Source organism: Nomascus leucogenys, chromosome 4 (assembly GCF_006542625.1).
Source record: "Nomascus leucogenys isolate Asia chromosome 4, Asia_NLE_v1, whole genome shotgun sequence".
Lineage (NCBI taxonomy): Eukaryota > Metazoa > Chordata > Mammalia > Primates > Hylobatidae > Nomascus > Nomascus leucogenys.
The window spans coordinates 59578306-59599862 of record NC_044384.1 but is presented as its reverse complement, the minus strand read 5'-3'; the positions used below and the strand labels follow the sequence as shown (position 1 = coordinate 59599862).

The 21557-nt window shown below is 45.0% G+C and overlaps 1 protein-coding gene across 7 annotated transcripts in view; it reads left to right on the top strand.

The window, feature by feature from the left end:
• The first annotated feature begins 4491 nt into the window (after positions 1-4491).
• ENOSF1 (enolase superfamily member 1) overlaps positions 4492-21557 on the top strand; it is a 42305-nt gene continuing 25239 nt past the window's right edge. For 3 of the 7 annotated variants that reach the window (XM_030810673.1, XM_030810676.1, XM_030810674.1), the window contains exons 1-3: positions 4492-4646; positions 10509-10617; positions 19775-19890. In XM_030810673.1, coding sequence (XP_030666533.1) covers positions 4524-4646; positions 10509-10617; positions 19775-19890 — 348 coding nt within the window. In that variant the 5' untranslated portion in view covers positions 4492-4523. Of the gene's footprint in view, positions 4798-10508; positions 10618-19774; positions 19891-21557 lie in introns of all 7 variants that reach the window. The other 4 variants (XM_030810677.1, XM_030810675.1, XM_030810679.1 and 1 more) reach the window with 4 other exon arrangements.

Below are 21557 nucleotides of genomic sequence, written 5' to 3'. Positions count from 1 at the left end.
AAATGAATAATGGTAGCCTAAACTTAATATTTTTATAAAGTATTGTAATATTGTTTTGTGGATAATTGAAATAAAAAATTCTCATTGAATGCACCTATTAATCGTTTTAGTTGCTATTCATATTCTCATTCATTTTTTAAAAATTGATATATTCTGAATTCTTCCACTGAGAAAAAAATGTTCAGTTACTTGTAACTACTGAGCAGAATTTAATCAATCCTTTATTAAATTCAGAACATTATTGAACTCATTATTTGTGGTCAATTTTCTATGTCAAGTGAGTGACATTATTTTTATAAGTATTTTCTTCTTTTTAAAATTATACCAGCAAATACAGTTAATGCAGAAACCTAAGTAATTTGAGTGTAGCTATTCACAATCTATGTGAAGAATATAAAATAGAGGCCAGGCGCGGTGGCTCATGCCTGTAATCCCAGCACTTTGGGAGGCCGAGGCAGGTGGATCACGAGGTCAGGAGATCGAGACCATCCTGGCTAACACGGTGAAACCCTGTGTTCACTAAAAGTACAAAAAATTAGCCGGGCGTGGTGGTGGGCGCCTGTAGTCCCAGCCACTCGGGAGGCTGAGGCAGGAGAATTGCATGAACCCAGGAGGCGGAGCTTGCAGTGAGCCGAGATTGCGCCACTGCACTCCATCCAGCCTGGGCAACAGAGCGAGACTGTCTCAAAAAAAAAAAAAAAAAAAAAAAAAAAATATATATATATATAGAATGACCAGTTTTATTATAAATTAAGGGGCTTAATTTTCTAAAAAAGAAAAAAGTCTCTATGCGTTTTATAATTATATAGGATAATGAAAATAAAATTGTCTAATACTAGATTTTGAATGGTCATTCAAAAGCATTTATTTTCAATAAGTGTTAATTACAAAATCATTAGCTTTTTTTCTGATTTCTAAAACACTTCATTTAGTAAACATTCATTTTTGTAGTATAGCAATAGTTCCTCAATTTAAGAATGTTTTTCTAGTTTCCTGTTTGCCTTTTAATTTTCCATATAATTTCTGACATGAAAGTTGTACATTTGTAGATTGTCAGATCTGTTCATTCCTTTTTTATGCTTAGAAGTCCTCATCCACCCCAAGATTAACATTCATCTATCTATATTATAGTTTATGCTTCTGTGTGTGTGACAGGATCTTGCTCTGTTGCCCAGGTTGAAGTGCAGTGGCACCATCATGGCTCACTGCAGCCTCGACTTCCCAGCCTCAAGCAATCCTTCCACCTCAGCCTCCCAAGTAGCTGGCAGTACAGGTGCGAGCCACCTTGCCTGGCTAACTTTTGATATTTTGTAGAGACAGGGTTTTGCCATGTTGCTTAGGCTAGTCTCAGAACTCCTGAGCTCAAGTGATCCGCCTTCCTGGGCCTCCCAAAGTGCTGGGATTACAGGCATAAGCCACTGCGCGCAACCCTATAGGTTGTGCTTTTTAAAAAGCATTTTAGGCCGGGCACAGTGGCTCATGCCTGTAATCCCAGCACTTTGGGGGGCCGAGGCGGGTGGATCACGAGGTCAGGAGATCGAGACCATCCTGGCTAACATGGTGAAATCCTGTCTCTACTAAAAATACAAAAAATTAGCTGGGCGTGGTGGCTGGCGCCTGTAGTCCCAGCTACTCCGGAGGCTGAGGCAGGAGAATGGTGTGAACCCGGGAGGCGGAGCTTGTAGTGAGCCGAGATCATGCCACTGCACTCCAGCCTGGGAACACAGCGAGACTCCATCTCAAAAAAAAACAATAAAAGCATTTTAATTCATTTGGAAGTTGAGTATAAAATGTGCCTTAAGGGCCAGGTATAGTGCCTGTAATCTCAGCACTTTGGGAGGCCGAGGCCAGTGGATCACTTGGGGCCAGGAGTTCGAGACTAGCCTGGCCGACATAGTGAAACACCATCTCTACTAAAAATACAAAAATTAGCCAGGCATGGTGGTGCATGCCAGTAGACCCAGCTACTCGGGAGGCTGAGGCACAAGAATCGCTTGAACCCAGGAGGCAGAGGTTGCAGTGAGCCAAGATTGCACCATTGCACTCCACCCTGGGCGACAGAGCAAGACTGTCTCAAAAAAAAAAAAAGTGACTTAAGAGTCTAGCATGATTTTTTTTCCCATATAGGTAATTTTCTCAGCACAAATTATTGGTTAATTCATTCCCATTGGTCCACTGGTTTAGGTTCCTTCCTTTATTATACATACACTGTTTTGCCCAAGTATTTCTTTCATCAAAGCATTTTAATTGCTGTCACTTGATAATGCATTTGAATAATCAATACGGTAAGTTCCCTTTGCTATGCCTTTTCTTAAAATTTTAGTATCCTGACAAATTCTTGATTAACTGTAGCCTTTATTTTTCATATTCCTGTAAAATATGTGAGATTTTGGTTGGGATAGCATTATGCCTATAAACTAATTTGGTAAAAATTTGCATCTTCCATCGGGCTTCTCATCCCATTTGTGCAAGTCTTCATTTAGATCAAGTTTTTCTCTAAACTTTCTGTGTGGAGTTGGAAAATTAGTCTTATCTTGTGTCTGATTACACTGCTCAAAGGGTGCCATTCCAGTGCTTCTGGAGACCAGGTTCCCATTTTGGTACAAAAGAAACCAACATGCAGAGTTGAAAAACTGTGCCCCAGTAGCATTTATTTCCCTAAAATCAGCTCCTCCCTGTCTTTCAGTATCTCCTTTTTTTTGTTTAAACTATATCAAGTTGAGTTTTTGCCACTGGCGACCATAGTCCTGATTAATTTTCAAATTGTTAAGAGGGAAAAGAATACTTCTGATTAAAATAAGCAGTCTGTGCCCAATGTCATCTGCTTGCCCTCCACATCCAGACTCTGCCTGCTCCTTCTGGAAGGCTGACTTGTACTTATCTGGGGGCTCCCTTGCTCTCTCGATTCCCCCTGGCTCCCTCCTTGAGACTCTGGGCTGGCTATGTCCTTCAGTCAAGCAGACGTTCTCAATATGGCCTCCCTCATACACCTCCTTTTGGAGACTGGTAGCAGCTTCCATTCCATATGTTTTCTGCCTCAGGGGTGATGACAGTTTTGCTGCTACTAATACTGCATTAATTCTTGTGGTTCCTAACCTGCCCACCTCTTTGTAAATAAATATCCTTGATTTGCCTTTTTTTTTTTTTTTTTTTAAAGACAGGGTCTCACTCTCGCCCAGGTTGGGGTGCAGTGGCACGATCATGGCTCACTGCAGTCTCGAACTCACGGGCTCAAGGGATCCTCCCACCTCAGCCTCCCAAGTAGCTAGGACTACAGCACAGGCCACCATGCCCAGCAAATTTTGTATTTTTTCTAGAGATGAGGTCTTGCTGTGCTGCCTATGCAGGTCTCAAACTCCTAGGCTCAGGCAATCTTTCCACCTTGGCTTCTCAAAGTGCTGGAATTACCAAGTGTGAGCCATTGCACGGCCTCTTGATTTATCTTAATTTGAGCATGCCATCTGCTTCCAGTTGAGACCCTGACTGATACTCATTATACCAACAGCTGTATCAGTAAAAAATAGGAAACTCAAATTATCACATAAAAGTGACAGTTTATACAAAACATTTTCAGTGCTGTGTATACAAAACTTCAGCAATATATGCAACATTGTATTACATGTAAAGTTACAAGACTGTTAACTGTGGAGAGAGCATACCAAATCTTGGGAATATTCAAAACTCCAATTTTTTTCCCCCCCCAGAGTTTCGTTCTGTCGCCCAGGCTGGAGTGCAGCGGTGCGATCTTGGCTCACTACAACCTCTGCCTCCCAGGTTAGAGCAATTCTTGTGCCTCAATCTCCCAAGTAGCTTGAATTACAGGCGTGTGCCACCATGCCCGGCTAAGTTTTGTATTTTTGAGAGAGTTTCGCCATGTTGGCTAGGCTGTTCTCGAACTACTAACCTCAGGTGATTCGCCCACCTCGGCCTCCCGAAATGCTGGGATTACAGGCTGAGGTACGGTACGGGTACCTCATCTGCATCGGTACGGGTGTAATAAATGATGACCTGCCTCTTAATTTATCAGGTGGCAAACTGAGGCTGTGGGCACTTAAAGAGACCTAGCATTTTCTAGCGCACTGCTCTCCTGGGTACGCTGGTGACAACCAGCGGCCTCGGGTCGGGAGCTTAGCCACTGGCCGGAATCTGCCGCTGAGCTAATGCACCCGCTCAGACCCGACTTCTCCCTCTAGGGCGCCGCTCCCAGGCAGGTCCCTTCACGAGTCTTCAATCCGGGCAGAGCAGGGTCCTGCGGAGGGCCGACCTGGCGCGAGGCCTCCTGCCTGCCCAGGTTCCCCGGGAGCCCTGAGCGAACCCTCTCGGGGTCAGCTCCTTCTAGGCTGAGAAGGGAACGGCGGAAGGCGGAGTGCGCCCCGGGGAGCCCGGAGCTGGGACTGGAGCTCCCGTGGGGCCAAGTTCACGGGGTGCGGCCGCGCGGCCAATGAGCGCCCTCTATGCCCTGACTGTGCCCCGCCTCGCCGCGCTCCCGCCCTCCCGCCGCGCACTCAGTATCCCGACCAGTCATGACCGCACGGGTGGCGCGGCTACGGGGCGCAGGGGCCATGGTGCGCGGCAGGATCTCCCGGCTCTCGGTCCGGGACGTGCGCTTCCCCACGTCGCTTGGGGGCCACGGCTCGGACGCCATGGTAAGCGCGGCCTGCGCCCCGGGTCCCTCCCGCCCCACCGACTGCAGATCTGCAGGCCCCGGGTAGCTTCCCGACTTCGAACCCATTGCTTCTGTAAAGTGGGAGGCGCGCCTGGGGGAGACACTCGCTTTTCATGCCTTGGAGCAATTGTGTAAGTATCCAGAAACTTTCCACTCTCCTGGGTTTTTTCTTTGCTGGAGTTTAGAATATCCTGGTTTTACTTTTACGACTCACATTTTGCTGGAAATGGTAGAATGCATAATAGGCAATAGCAGCAAAATGATTTTGTTGGGTTCCCGCCAATGAAACCCTAGAGCACAGCGCTCGGTGGCTTCCTCTGTACCCTGAACGCGACGGGGTTCGCGGTGAGGGAGAACGGGAAGCCCGGGGCTGGGAGTTTTGAGTAGTGATCCCGCTTCCACAACTTGCTGTGTGACTTGGAGAAGTTCCAGACCTCTCTGGGTCTCGTAATGAAGGTGTCACAGTCGGGTTGAGAAACCAAGCGCGTGATAACTGCGTCACATGAGAGGGCGCTCTCATGAAATTACCTGCAAACACGGTTAGAAAGGATTGATGCAAATGCCAGTTCGTCTTAAGAGATGTAATAAAGTAAGGGCAGGAACTCTGACTCCTACCTAAATATTGAAGGTCTTTTTTGCTTACTGAGGGTGTTAAAGTGTTAGGCCTTCCCTCCCCTCCCCCGTCTAGAGCGGTGTTTACCACATACAGTGGGTTCTGTGCAGGGTCTTCAGGGAGCCTGTTCCCCACTGGGTCCTCATTGTCCGTCTTAGTCCACTGATGAGATTGGCCGCGCTGGAAAAGCAGAGTTGTATGGGTATGTAGTTAATGTGTGAAAGTATGCTGGGAAATGAGGAACGGCAATGTTAGGAAAATGGTTACCAGTAGGGAGGGAAGGAAATGGGGTCACGGAGGGGACCACGAGGTCTCTAATTCCCATTGTAATGTTTTACTTCCTAAATTGGGTGGACGGCAAGCTGGTGTTCATTACATTATCTGTACTCTTTTTGTACCTGAAATGTTTTCTAAAAATAGACCTCTCGTTAAAGTTATTAAATGCAAAAGAATGTCCTTTTTGAGATTAAGTTCATCCTGCATTTTTAAATTTTTATTTTATTCCATTTTATTTTTAAAATTTATTTATTTATTTATTTTGAGGCAGGGTCTCTTATCTGTTGCCCAAGCTGGAGTGCAGTGGTACTATCATGGCTCACAGCAGCCTTGACCTCCCTGGCTCAACCAATCCTCCCACCTCAGCCTCCCAAGTAGCTGGGACGACAGGTGTGCACCATGACGCCCAGCTACTTTTTGTATTTTTTGTAGAGACAGGGCCCAGGCTGTCATCCTCTTTAAAATCTTCATGTTTCCTTTCTTATATGATGTTGGTAAATAACTTGAACACCCAGCAGGCAATCCTTTATGAAACTCAAAATAAATGTTGGAAATTTTACTGGCTTGTAGAATCCAAACACTCGATCTCATGCAACTGCCTTTGCCTCTGTGAAGCTTTAGCAGCTGTGGCTAAGTCACACAATCTTTCTAAGCCTAGGTTTCTCATCTGTAAAATGGGTATAATAATATTCACTGTATACATGTAAATGAGATACCTGTAAAGAGCCTGGCTCAGAGAAGGCCGTCAGTAAAGTTGGCTATAGGCCAGGCATGAGGGCTCACACCTGTAATCCTAAGTGGAGGCCTAGGCAGGAGGATCACTTGAGCCCAGGAGTTCAATTACAGTGAGCTATGATCGTGCCACTGCACTCCAGCCTGGGCACTGGATGACACAGTGAGACCCTGTTTCTAAAGAAAAAAGGAGGGGTTGGCTGTAATTACTATTCACTCTGAGGAAACTGAAGCAGAAGGAATCCCTAATCTAGACTTGACTTTGAATTTGTGAAATGTTAAGACAGCCTGGTTTGGCTGAGCTTGGTGGTTCAAGCCTATAATCCCAGCACTTTGGAAGGCCGAGGCAGGTGGATCGCTTGAGCCCAGGAGTTCGAGACCAGCCTGAGCAACATAGTGAGACCTCGTCTCAACAAAAAAATACAAAAATTAGCTGGGCGTAGTTGCGTGCACCTGTGGTCCCAGCCACTCAGGAGGCTGAGATGGGAGGATCTCTTGAGCCCAGGAGGTCGAGGCTGCAGTGAGCTGTAGTTGTGTCACTGCACTCCAGCCTGGGTGACAGAGATACCCTGTCTCAAAAGACAGCCTGGTTTACTGTAGAATAATTCAAGAAATGGAATTTGCCTCTGGGCCTGAGTGGTGTCTAACACAGGGTGAAGAGACATTATCTAACACCAGTATTGCAAGCTCATAAATACTTAAGCATTTTATCTTGGGGAGATAGGGCGTATGTTGTGTGCCAACTCTCATGTGCCTTCTTATTAGAATGAGCTGTTTTGCAGTTCACCATGGAGATGGCTTCACATGCCCTCGAGGCATGCTGGACCATCAGCACTTAGCAGCAAAGTGAGCCTCCCTGATCAGAAGTAGGATATTTTCAAGAAAGAGCAATAAAGCTGTCCTCAAAATCTGCTAAAGACTCCTGCTTTTTTTTTTTTTTTTTAGACAGAGTCTCGCTTGTCGCCCAGCCTGGAGTGCAGTGGTGCGATCTCATCTCACTGCAACCTCTGCCTCCCAGGTGCAAATGATTAAATGATTCTCGTGCCTCAGCCTCTGGAGTAGCTGTGATTACAGGTGTGCACCACCACACCCGGCTAATTTTTGTATTTTTGGTAGAGACGGGGTTTCACCATGTTGTCCAGGCTGTTCTCGAACTCCTGAGCTCAGGTGATCCACCTGCCTCGGCCTCCCAAAGTGCTAGATTACAGGCATGAGCCACTACGCCAGGCTTACCTCCTTCTTATTCTGAAATCTACTTCTGTTCCTTTCTTCTCTGTGAATTGCCCTTGTTATTTCTCCTTCGGCTGTCCTTACCCTCGGGTACATTTTCTGCTGTCGGCCACCTCCTCTTCGTGTGCTCTCTCCCCTCATGGCCTCCTGCCTTTCTGACAGCTCCTTCTTCCTCCACTGGCCCCTTTTTCCCTCTCTGAGGCTCAGGCCTCAGCATCTTTCCGGTCTCCCTACACACTCCCATGAAGACCCTCTCCGCATTCTGACTTCGGTGCCACCCTTTATGCCGGAGACTCCCAGATCTCATTTCCGGATCTGCCTCCTTAACTGACAGGTCTGGATACTTCCTGTTGGGTTTTTCACCTTCATGCTAAACGCGGTTTGTCTAAATCGGAAGTCAACTTCCATACCTTGCCGCCCCTCCCTCCTGACCCATCTTGGATCATTCCGCTAATCACAGGGACCCAAAAGCTTCAAGTCACTTTTGGCTCATCTCATCCTGTTGACCCTCATCTGAGGCTTCAGTGAAAGTTTTCCATTTTCCATTCCTGGAACCCAGAAACTTCCTATGGGTCTTTAATTCCTCTTCTTGGAACCCAGAACTTCCTCTTCTTGGAACTTCCAAGAAACTTCCTCTTCTTGGAACCCAGAAACTGCCTATGGGTCTTTAATTCTTGGAGTCTCCTTCTCAGCCTCATTGCTCAACTCCTTCAGGAACCCAATGGCTCGGCCAACCCAGGATGGGCACCAACACTTGAATACACTCCAGTCTCTCCCTCTTCTGACCTCTTTACTTTCTGCACTGCTGCTGCTACCTCGCCCGAGATATTCCTCCCTCCCAGACCCTTCACTCCCCTTCCCACTGCTGAGGAGCTCCCCTTCTTCGACCGGCCAGCTCAGATTCTGTCTTCATCGTAAAGCCTTCTCCCTCTTCAAGAAGCACATTCAGCTAACAGTGCTCTCTGCTGGTCGTTCATAGTTTGCATCTCTCCCAGGCCTTATCATGTTCTGCCTTGTATTATTAAGGTTTTTTTTTAACCATGGCTTTTTATTTATTTATTTTAGAGATGGGGTCTCGCTTTGTTGCCCAGGCTAGTCTCGAACTCCTGGGCTCAAACAATCCTCCTGTCTTGGCCTCCCAAAGTGTTGGAATTACAGGCATGAGCCACCATGCCCGTCCTATAACCAGGTCTTCTCAAATGTAACCTCCTCAAGGGCAGACATATCTGTAACCCCCTAGCAAGCTGCACCAGCTCTGACACGTAGTTGGTGCTCAGCGATGCATCACACTGATTTCCTGCCACTGGGCTGTGACACCAGACTCAGGGCTCCCAGCCATCACATACAGCTCCCTCAGCCACGACACCCCCAATACAGGGATTTAAAGTCTGCCTTCATATTTACTTGTGGCTGGGCATGGTGGCTTACACCTATAATCCTAGCACTTTGGGAGGCCATGGCAAGTGGATCACCTGAGGTCAGGAGTTCAAGACCAGCCTGGCCAACATGGCAAAATCCCGTCTTTACTAAAAAAAAAAAAAAAGTGGGCATAGTGGTGGGTGCCTGTAATCCCAGCTACTTGGGAGGCTGAGGCAGAAGAATCGCTTGAATCCAGGAGGCAGAGGTTGCAGTGAGCCAAGATCATGCCACTGCACTCCAGCCTGGAGAACAGAGTGAGAGTCAGTCTCAAAAATAATAATAATAATAATAATAAAACATTATTTACTTGTGGTGTGACCTTTTGCAAATTACTAAACCTCCTTAAAACTTCATTTCCTCTTCTCTAATAAGGATAAGAGCACCTAGTTTATAATACTGTTATAAGATTAAATTAAACCATGTAGAGCTCTTAGAATATAGTGTGTTTGGCACAATAAATATTATAGAATAATAACAGTAATAAATTGTCATAGCCTTATGCAAAATTCTTCTTTATGAATGCATTCAGATCTTCTGCCTGGCTTTTTGGGGTCTCCATTATTCCACAACATAGAACAAAACAAAAAATGAGTGAATTAATCTCGAAGCTTTACTTCTTCATTTTCCCCCACTGGTGTCTGAACTTTTGCCAATGTATTTTCAGCCCTGCTATAAACTGCTGTAAGTGAGATCACTCCAATTTTATGCAACAGTTTTCTGAACCTTTGGCTTGTTCAATTTGAGGCTGCTTGTGAATGTAACTTTGTTCAAAGAGCTAACAGAGATAGCTGCGAGTGAAAACTCCTTGGCTTAAAATTGAGCCCCTGCTGGGCATGATGGCTCATGCCTGTAATCCCAGCACTTTAAAAGGCCCAAGCGGGGGAATCACTAGAGCTCTGGAGTTTGAGACCAGCCTGGGCAACATGCAAGACTCCATCTGTATTTTTTTATATTTAAAAAATAAAAAAATAAATAAAATTAAGCCTCATTTTTTGACCTAATTGAAAATGGGTGATAAAAATGTATACATTGCAACCAGGTGCGGTGGCTCACACTTGTAATCCCAGCACTTTGGGAGGCCGAGGCAGGCGGATCACCTGAGGTCAGGAGTTCAAGACCAGCCTGTCCAACAAGGTGAAACTTTGTCTCTATTAAAAATACAAAAATCAGCCAAGTGTGGTGGCACGTGCCTATAATCCCAGCTACCCGGGAGGCTGAGGCAGGAGAATCGCTTGAACTTGGGAGGCTGCAGTTGCAGTGAGCTGAGATCACACCACTGCACTCCTGCCTAGGTGACGGAGCAAGACTGTCTCAAAAAAAAAAAAAAAAAATATATATATATATATATATATACATTGCTCTTGTTGAAACACTTTGGATCTTTCAGGAGGACATTCCTTTTCTCCATTCAGAGCCCTTTGTTTTCTTTGGGGTATAACAACAGTTTCTTCTATGGGAGCTCTTGTAGCATGGCCCCTGTGGCATTGTCTGTCCTCACGTGACATCATTCTCATGGTTCTTTTCGGGTTTCTCACACTGGCATTGTTTCAGCGGGGAATTTCTCTCCTGCAGCACACGGACCCTGACTACTCAGCTGCCTATGTCGTCATAGAAACTGATGCAGAAGATGGAATCAAGGGGTGTGGAATTACCTTCACTCTGGGAAAAGGCACTGAAGTTGGTGAGTTGAAGATTCTCTCGAGGTTCCAGAATGCTTAATTTTCAGATAAGATTCTAATTTAGATTCTTAGATTCATTAGAATCTTGATTTAGATTCAGTTCTGATCTTGTTTTTCTCTGTATTTACACCACTCAAAGTGAGTAAAAACAGCGTTTCATGGTTTGTTATTTATTTCACTGGGAGAAATTTAAAAGTGACAGAATTTGGCCTCTCTCCTTGCAGTCATCTCTAGCCTGTTAGAAAATCATTGGCTCTTAGTCTGTTTCTCTGTGTCCAATGACAGCTACAAGGATGTTTTTCACCTGCCTTTCACCCGGGGCCACTGTCGAGCTTTGACAACCTGCAGCGGGCGAGTAACCAAGGGCAATGAAAGGGAGGAGACATGAGTTCCCACAGCAAAAAAGGCTCATTGTGATGTGCACAGCGAGTCTACTCGCTTTTCAATATATATATGTATATATTTTTGAGACAGAGCCTCACTCTGTCGCCCAGGCTGGAGTGCAGTGGCGCAATCTCAGCTCACTGCCACCTCTGCCTCCTGGGTTCAAGCAATTCTCCTGCCTCAGCCTCCCGAGTAGCTGGGATTACAGGCGCCCACCACTATGCCCAGCCAAGTTTTGTATTTTTAATAGAGACGGGGTTTCACCATGTTGGCCAGGCTGGTCTCGAACTCCTGACCTCAAACGATCCTCCTGTCTCAGCCTCACAAAGTTCTGGGATTACAGGTGTGAGCCACCACACCTGGCCTTTTCAAAATATTTCACACCAAATCGGTTTCAAGTTCACTATTTTCATGGCGAAAAAGGGCTTTGGCCCCACCCAATATCGGAGGTCTCCTTTGGGGAAGGGCAGATTCTTTAAGATGCATACTGAGCTGTGTATACATCATTCTTTTTTTATTTGCATTTTCTATTTTGTTAAACAGAAGACACAGAACATAACTTTTTTCAGAGCTGAATGTGATCTCAATGGTGATCTTGAGCCATCTCATTTTTTAGAGAGAAGAAAACTGAGGCACAGGCAGCTACCCAGCAAGTCATGGCAGAACCACCTGACTGCCCGGAGCACTTTCTCTTCAGAACTTTTAAATGCAACTCTTTTTGAATACATAATACCTACACATGGTATAAAATTCAAGAAATACAAAACAGTGGCCTTCGCCAGATCAATTTCAGTAGATTATTAGGGCCTGAAGCCAAATTATGATAGATTGAAGGGTAAGGGTCTAGAAGGAGGGAAAGGAGTTTCTCTAACTTCAGTGGTAGTGTGATACCTTTCCTGTGGATATTTGCACCATCAGCGCTCTCAGTAGTTGTAGAAAAAAATCTTGGCCCATTGAGAGATTTTAAATTGTTAAGCATATAAAAGAAGTGTGTGAGTTTGTGAGTGTGTGTATGTGTGAATGGCAAGGGAACCTTCCTTGAACTTTCATTGGACACTGCCCAGGTGGCTGCTGTTTCTGCTCTTCACAGGACTGGCAGTCAGTTGTCCAGCAAGTCAGTCCTTCTGCAGACTTCTCCTGAGTGCTGCCATGCATCAGGCACCAAAGTAATTTTAAAAAGAGAAAGATAGGCCGGGCATGGTAATTCACGCCTGTAATCCCAGCACTTTGGGAGGCTGAGGCGGGCAGATCGCTTGAGTCAAGCAGTTCAAGACCAGCCTGGTCAACATGGTGAAACCCTGTCTTTACTAAAAATACAAAAATTACCTGGCCGTGGTGATGCGTGGCTGTAATCTCAGCTACTCAGGAGGCTGAGGCGTGAGAATTGCTTAAACCTGGGAGTTGGAGTTTGCAGTGAGCCGAGATTGCACCACTGCACTCCAGCCTGGGTGAAAGAGTGAGACTCCATCCAAAAAAAAAGATAAAGAAGGATAAAGAAGACAGAATCTCACATACAAGGAGCACACAAACTTATTGGGGAAGTGGACATAAAAGAAATCATCATAGTGCAGTCTGAGAATTACTATTTTTTTAAATTATGTACAAGTTTTACAGAGAGAGGATATATTAGGCTGTTCTTTTTTTTTTTTTTTTTTTTTTTTTTCCTTTTCTTTTTGGAGACAAGAGCCTTGCTCTGTCGCCCAGCCTGGAGTGCAGTGGTGCAATCTCGCTCACTACAACCTCCACCTCCCAGGTTCAAGCAATTTTTATGGCTCAGCCTCCCGAGTAGCCGGGTTTACAGGCACACACCACCATGCCGGGCTAGTTTTTATATTTTTAGTAGAGATGAGGTTTCACCATGTTTGGTCAGGCTGGTCTCCTGACTTCAAATGATCTGCCCACCCTGGCTTCTCAAAGTGCTAAGATTATAGGCATGAACCACCACTCAGCCAGGCTGTTTTTGCATTGCTATAAAGGAGTACCAGAGACTGGGTAATTTATAAAGAAAAAGAGGTTTAATTGCCTCATGGTTCTGCAGGTTTTACAGAAAGCATGATGCCAGCTACTCAGCTTCTAGGGAGGCTTCAGGACACTTACAATCATGGTGGAAGGTGAAGGGGGAGCAGGCACGTCCTATGTCGAAAGGAGCAAGAGAAAGGGAATGGGGAGGTGCTACACACTTTTAAGCCACCAGATCTCACGAGAACTCACTCACTATCTCAAAGACAGTACCAATGGGATGGTGCTAAACCATTCATGAGAAATCCACCTCCAAGATCTAATAATCACCTCCCACCAGGCCCTACCTCCAACACTGGGGATTACATTTCAACATGAAATTTGTGCAGAATGTCTAAACCATATCGGGGTAACATCACTCTGTCCAAAAGGCTCAGGGAAGGCTTCAGAGCAGAAGTAATGCTTTGAGGTGAGTCTCGAAGAGCAAACAGGAATTTGCCAGGCAGAGAGAGGAGACCATACTGTGAATCAGTCCCCCTTTTCTCCATTAAGTAAACAATTTACTGTTAAAGTTTTCCCCAAAGTAGTAACCACTTACTAAGATAAAGCTGTGAGCTGTGTTTCTGCTTATTCTGCAACTTTAATTGTCCCTTGTTTGTAAGTTGAGTACTTTATGAAGCCACTGTCTTTCTCCATACTGCAAACCCTACAGCACAGCCCCCAAAGGTTGCATAAAACTCAGTGAGCTTACAAGATATGTTAGACAGGCCATTGGACCCACTCTGTGTTAACAGCCAAGACTTTAAACTTTGCTGACTTGGGCACACTCGTGGAGGGGCCCTGGGCACTAAGACAGATAAGAAGCTCTTCTGGGATGGGTGCTGAGCTCAGTGTTTAGGGCCTTCACTTCCCCTCCCCTCCCCCATTCCCAGCCCCACACCGCTGTCCTGGTGGATGTCTCAGGCATGGGTACATCAATTTCCATCTCTCCATGACTTTAATTAATGACTCTTTTGTGCTAAGGGTTTTGGCTTCCGCCTTTTTCAGACCGCAACATGACAGAACCCATTTTAACTTTAACCTTGCTACATATTTCAGGTGACTCACTGCAGTCTCACTAAATGTGTTACATAGCACTCACACTAAAGATGAAAAATTCCATTAGCTCATCCTGGTTCTTCTGCTTACTTACCTAATCATCCGTTTATGATTTAAAAAAAATAGGGTTACTGTGAAGAGAGTGTTTGTGTGTGACAGAGACAGAGAGAGAGGGTTGTTTTTCAAATGTATAGAATACACCAATGTAGTTTTTGGTTGGGTATTTTTTAAAAGCATGACTTTATTAAATTTACTTAATTAATATTCATTTTTATCCCTTTTTTCTTTATGTTTTAAAAGTTTTTATTATTTATTAATTTGTTTGAGATAAGGTCTTCCCCTGTCACCCAGGCTGGAGTGCAGTGGTGCAATCATGGCTCATGCAGCCTTGACCTTCCAGACTCAAATGATTGTCCCACCTCAGCTTCCCGAGTAGCTGGGACCACAGGCACAAGCCACCATGCCTAGCTAAATGGTTTTTTTTTTTTTGAGAGACAGAGTCTTGCTGTGTTGCCCAGGCTGGAGTGGAGTGGTGCAATCTTGGCTCACTGCATCCTCCACCTCCGAGGTTCAAATGATTCTCCTGCCTCAGCTTCCCAAGTAGCTGGGGCTACAGATGTGTGCCACCATGCCCAGCTAATTTTTGTATTTTTAGGAAAGACAGCGTTTCACTATATGTTGGCCAGGCTGGTCTCAAACTCCTGACCTCAGGTGATCCACCCACCTCAGCCTCTGTAAGTGGTAGGATTGCAGGTGTGAGCCACCACACCTGACCTGGGGTTTTTTTGTTTTTTGTTTTTCTTTAAAAAAAATTTTTTTTTTTTTTTTTGAGATGGAGTTTCACTCTTGTTGCCCAGGCTGGAGTGCAGTAGCACAATCTCTGCTCACTGCAACAACCACCTCCCAGATTCAAGCGATTCTTCTGCCTCAGCCTCCCAAGTAGCTGGGACTACAGGTGCCTGCCACCATGCTGGGCTAATTTTTGTATTTTTTGTAGAGACAGGGTTTCGTCATTTTGCCCAGACTGGTCTTGAACTCCTGAACTCAAGCAATCTGCCTGCCTCAGCCTCCCAAAGTGATGGGATTGCAGGCATAAGCCATAAGCCACCATGCCTGGCCTGTTTCTGTTTTATTTTATTTATTTATTTATTTATCTATGTATTTATTTATTTTTGAGACAGAGTCTCACTCTTTCACCCAGGCTGGAGTGCAGTGGTGTGATCTCGGCTCACTGCAACCTCCGCCTCCTGGGTTCAAGCAATTCTCCTGCCTCAGCCTCCTGAGTAGCTGGGATTACAGGTGCCCACTATCACGCCAGCTAATTTTTTTTTTTTTTTTTTTTTTTGAGTCGGAGTCTCGCTCTGTCACCCAGGCTGGAGTGCAGTGGCACGATCTCGGCTCACTGCAAGCTCTGCTTCCCGGGTTCACGCCATTCTCCTGCCTCAGCCTCTTTAGTAGCTGGGACTACAGGTGCCTGCCACCACACCTAGCTAATTTTTTTGTATTTTTAGTAGAGATGGGTTTTCACCGCGTTAGCCAGCATAGTCTTGAACTCCTGAACTCAGGTGATCCACCCGCCTCGGCCTCCCAAACTGCTGGGATTACAGGCGTGAGCCACCGTGGCCAGCCTTGTTTTTTTTTTTTAAGACTTTATTTTCTTAGAGTAGTTTTAGGTTCACAGCAAAACTGAATGGAAGTTACAAAGATTTCCCACATACCCCTGTCCCCACACAGGCACAGCCTCCCTCATTATCAACATTCTGCCCAGAGTGGCCCATTTGGTACAACTGATGAACCTGCATTGGCACATCATGATCACCCAAAGTCTGTAGTTTACAATAGGGGTCACTCTTAGGTTTGGACACATGTATAATAATATGTACAATGTAGACTAAGTTAGTTTTTTAAAAAAATATAGAAAAAGATATACAAAGAAAGAATTTTTAAATAGACAAAATTTTAAAAAACCCAGCCTTAAGAGTTTATGACACCACTCTTACTTCAGACACCCACAAGTCATCCACAGACTTTACTCAATGTCCTTCCAGTGCTAGAGGCTCCAGAGAATTGAAGTCCCTGAGCAGATAGAATCACAAGAGAAAACCTCCTGGGTTTAGTTGCCAAGAAGCTGCTTTCAAGGGCCTTTTTTTTCTTTTCCAAGTCAATTTCCTGCCACAGCCAAAATTTCTTTTTTTTTTTTTTTTTTTTTGAGGCGGAGTTTCGCTCTTGTCGCCCAGACTGGAGTGCGATGGCATGATCTTGGCTGGCTCACCGCAACCTCTGCCTCCCAGGTTCAAGCGATTCTCATACCTCAGCCCCCACAAGTAGCTGGGATTACAGGCATGCGCCACCACGCCCAGCTAATTTTTGTATTTTTAGTAGAGACAGGGTTTCACCATGTTGATCAGGTTGGTCTCATACTCCTGACCTCAGGTGATCCGCCCGCCTCAGCCTCCCAAAGTGCTGGGATTACAGGCATGAGCCACCGTGCCTGGCCTCACAACCCAAATTTCTATTGAATGCAACAAATTCTAGTTTCCTGTTGAGCAAGAAAAATCCATACACTGTAGATGAATACATAAGTGCTGCTTGTGCACTCTGAGAGTCATAAAAATGAGATCATCCTTAGCTTTTGTTAAGTGCATTTGGTATTGTGACATGAAGCAGAGGTATGCTTCAGTCAGTGATTTATAGCAACGATCAAATCCCTGAGACGGTGGTTTGATGTCAATAATAACGTACCTCACTGTGAGTCACTGACTTACTTCAGATTTTCTTTAATTCAAGAGCATCAACCTTCAAGAAGTGAGGAGGATTCTGTCTTCTCACAATTCTAGGGAATGAATGTCTGAACCAGAATGGTTGTGTATCCCATTAACAAAAGCCCTAGAGAACCTGGAATGGCTGGTTCAGCCCTAAATGCTATATCTGACCAAAAGTGTGCAATCATCCGAGAGCTGTTTCACCCTTAGCCAGGCATGTGCTAAAAGCTTGGGGCATCATTTTATTTCTTTTTCTTGAGACGGAGTTTCACTCTTGTTGCCCGGGCTGGAGTGCAATGGCATGGTCTCAGCTCACTGCAACCTCCACCTCCTGGGTTCAGGTGATTCTCCTCCCTCTGCCTCCCAAGTAGCTGGGATTACAGGCACCCGCTACCATGCCCAGCTAATTTTTGTATTTTTAGTAGAGATGGGGTTTCACCATGTTGGCCAAGCTGGTCTCAAACTCTTGACCTCAGGTGATCCACCCGCCTTGGCCTCCCAAAGTGCTAGGATTACAGACATGAGCCACTGCGCCCAGCCTGGGGCACCACTTTCAAACTGTCCTTCTCAAGATCTTATTGATAGTAAAACTGTACCTCTACAACTGTCCTATTAAATGACCGAAAACTTTTACTATTGAATCCACGGCAGCACCAAACAAATTTATCAAAACGTTTTGGAATACATTCCTTTCTTTGAAGCTAAGTTGATGGCTTGATTCAATTATTGTGGCCATTTACACAACATAGGCTAAATGTTTCCTAGAATTGGCAAAGGGTCAAAGGGTTACTTATTCACCATCTTAAATAACACAAGAAAGCCTTTTTATTATTATTATTATTATTTGAGACAGGGCCCAGCTCTGTCACCTAGGCTGGAGTGCAGTGGCACAATCTCAGCTCACTGCAACCTGTGCCTCCAAAGCTAAAGTGATCCTCCTACCTCAAGTGATCCTCCTACCTCAGCCTCCCGAGAGGCAGGGACCACAGGCGCACCACCACAACCGGCTAATTTTTGTATTTTTTGTAGAGATGATGTCTTGCCACACTGCCCAGGCTGGTCTCAAATTCCTGACCTCAAGTGATCCACCCACCTCAGCCTCCCAAAGTGCTGGCATTATGGGAGTGAGTGCCAGGTCCAAGAAATCCTTTCAAAGTAAAATACCACAGGACATGGTGGCTCACACCTGTAATCCCGACACTTTCGGAGGCCGAGGTGGGAGGATTGCTTGAGCCCAGAGTTCCAGAACCTCCCCACCCCCCCTGCCCCATGCAACATAGCAAGACCTTGTCACTACAAAAAATTTAAAAACTAGCTGGTGTGGTGTTGCGTGTAGGTCCTAGCTACTCAGGAGGCTGAGACAAAAAGATTGCTTGAAGCTGGGCATTCAAGATTACAGTGAGGTGCTGGGTGCAGTGTCTCACGCCTGTAATCCCAGCAATTTTGGTGGCCGAGGCAGGTGTATCACTTGAGCTCAGGAGCTCGAGACCAGCCTGGGAAGCATGGTGAAACCCTGTCTCTACCAAAAATACAAGAAATTAGCTGGACATGGCTGCTCGAGCCTGTGGTCCCAGCTACTCAGGAGGCTGAGGTGGAAGGATCACTTGAGCCCAGGAGGCGGAGATTGCAATGAGCCTAGATCCCGCCACTGCACTCCAGGCTGGGTGACAGAGTGAAACCCTGTCTCTAAAAAATAATAATAATAATTAAAGGTACCAAAAATAAATAATTGATGGTAATGCTGACCCAAATTAAGTTTAACCTTCAAATTACTTATGAAAAATGTAGTATATCATAAGAAAGTCAATAGTAAGAAGTTTCATGTTTGTTAAGACAGTATTTTCATATATTTTAACATTTTACATATAAATAGTATGCTAATTGCAAATTCATTTTATTTAATGTTTAATAGTTTATGTTATGAATTCAAGGCATTTTCTATACTTGTCAATAATGAAAAGGCATTTCTCTTTTTAAAAATTCTAGTAAGTCAGCCTTCTTATTCCTTAGGAACATGAACTGGCATGGTTTGGTTTTGAATCTGATTGTTCAAACACTTTACGAAGTGAATAGGAAAATAATTTGGGAACATTATTTAAACTTGTCAGTCTATGATTCTGTTTTTCACGTGACAGCCAATCACAATGTGTTCTCTACTGAGGAAGTTTAGCTCAGTATATGGATTAACACATGTTCTACTTGTGTAATATTTCTTATGACAACCACAGAAAACATATGGGGCCAGGCACAGTGGCTCATGCCTGCAATCCCAGAACTTTGGGAGGCCAAGGCGGGTGGATCACTTGAGCGCAGTAATTTGAGACCAGCCTGGGCAGCATGTCGAAACTGCGTCTCTACAAAAAATACCAAAATTAACCAGATGTGGCGGCACATGCCTGTAATCCTAGCTACTCAAGAAGCTGAGGTGGGAGGATTACCTGAGCCGGGGAGGTCAAGGTTGCGGTGAGCCATGATCATGCCACTGCACTCCAGCCTGGGTGACAGAGTGAGACCCTGCCTAAAAAAGAAAAGAAAAGAAAACATATTCGATGCAATTTTAAAAAGAATATACCTTTGAGATGGAGTCTCACTCTTGTTGCCCAGGCTGGAGTGCAATGGTGCAATCTCTGCCTCCTGGGTTCAAGCGATTCTCCTGCCTCAGCCTCCTGAGTAGCCGGGATTACAGGCGCACACCACTGCGCCCTGCTCATTTTTGTATTTTCAGTAGAGACAGGGTTCCGCCGTGTTGGCCAGGCTGATCTGGAACTCCTCATCTCAAGTGGTCCGCCCGCCTTGGCCTCCCAAAGTGTTGAGATTACAGGCATGAGCCACCGCGCCTGGCCTAGATTTAATTTTTTCATAAAATGTTCACATTTGTTTGTTTGTGTTGTTCTCAGGTGTTAATTTCTTGACCTAATATAAAAACATAAACAAGAGTTCAATCCTTTTTAAATAGTTGTCTGTGCTGTGAATGCCCTCGCCCACCATGTGCTCAACAAGGACCTCAAGGACATTGTTGGTGACTTCAGAGGCTTCTATAGGCAGCTCACAAGTGATGGGCAGCTCAGATGGGTAAGGGACCTATTTTGTAAAATGCTTACATAAGTAATATTATCAAGGTCTGAGGTATCCTTTGAGTGCAACAAATGTGAAGATAGAGATGGGTTTGTTTATTTATCTATTTATTTATTTTATGAGATGGAGTCTCACTCTATCACCCAGGTTGGAGTGCAGTGATGCAATTTTAGCTCACTGCAACCTCCGCCTCCTGGGTTCAAACAATTCTCCTGCTTCAGCCTCCTGAGTAGCTGGGACTACAGGCATGAACAGCTAATGTTTGTAATTTTAGTAGAGATGGGGTTTGGCCACGTTGGCCAGGCTGGTCTCAAACTCCTGACCTCAAGTGATCCACCTTCCTTAGCCTCCCAAAGTGCTGGGATTACAGGCGTGAGCCACCACGCCCGGCCTAGAGATGGGTTTATAATTTTAAAGTAGAATATTTTATTCAGTTAAATTTGGGCTTGAGTCATTTAGATCATCAGTATTTTGAGGTAGACAACTCAAAATAAGTAAGACTGATGATGTAAATGACTCAAGCCCAAATTTAGCTGAATAAAATGTTCTACTAAGGAGATAAGGTCCTGAGATTTGGGTTCTGAGAGCTATCTCTTCTCTAAGGACCTCATCTCCTCCTCCCTGAATTGGAAAGTGGTCTAGAGGATAAAGTACTAAATGGGCAATCTTTTTATGGAGAAATAATGTGAGTAGTATTAGAGATATAAGAGAAGGTCAGGCTGGGCGTGGTGGCTCACGCCTCTAATCCCAGCACTTTGGGATTCCAAGGCAGGCGGATCACGAGGTCAGGAGATCGAGACCATCCTGGCTAACATGGTGAAACTCCGTCTCTATTAAAAATACAAAAAATTAGCCAGGCGTGGTGGCGGGCACCTGTAGTCCCAGCTACTCAGGAGACTGAGGCAGGAGAATGGCGTGAACCTGGGAGGCGGAGCTTGCAGTGAGCCGAGATCGCACCACTGCACTTGGGCCCGGGAGACAGAGTGAGACTTTGTCTCAAAAAAAAAAAAGAGAGCGATGTAAGAGAAGGTCATTAAAGAGAAAACAGTAAGAGAAGAGGAAATTTAAAAAGATGGAAGACCTTGTACCTTTTATGTGTTTGGTATTTGAACTATAAATTCAAGGCATGAAAAAGTGAGGCTCTGGAGAAAGGATTCCAACACAGTAAGGTGAATTCAATACCCTGACCTTGGCCTTTGTCCCATGATACCGGATTTTGTCTTTTCCTAACCCAGCTCAGTCTCCCATCCATGAACTGAGAAGGGCACAAGAGAACATACTTTCAATAGTGCCTGGGATTTCATCTTTTACTTTATACAGAGAATATTAAACTTACCTTGAAAGATGTCACCTTGAAGAAGTTCCCATTGGCTGAATCTGGGACAATTTGAGCATCCAAATAAATATGATCGTAATGGCTTATAATCCATTGAACAAAATCCATGAGTCCATTCAGATAATGAACAATCGGCTGGGCACAGTAGCTCACGCCTATAATCCCAGCACCTTGGGGCTGAAGCAGGAGAATCACTTAAGGCCAGGAGTTCAAGACCAGCCTGGGCAGCATAGTTGAGACCGCCATCTGTACTTTTTAAAAATAAAAATAATAAAATAAAAAGTGTTCAAGGAGGTAATAAACAACAAGGTCAAGCCCACCATTACAG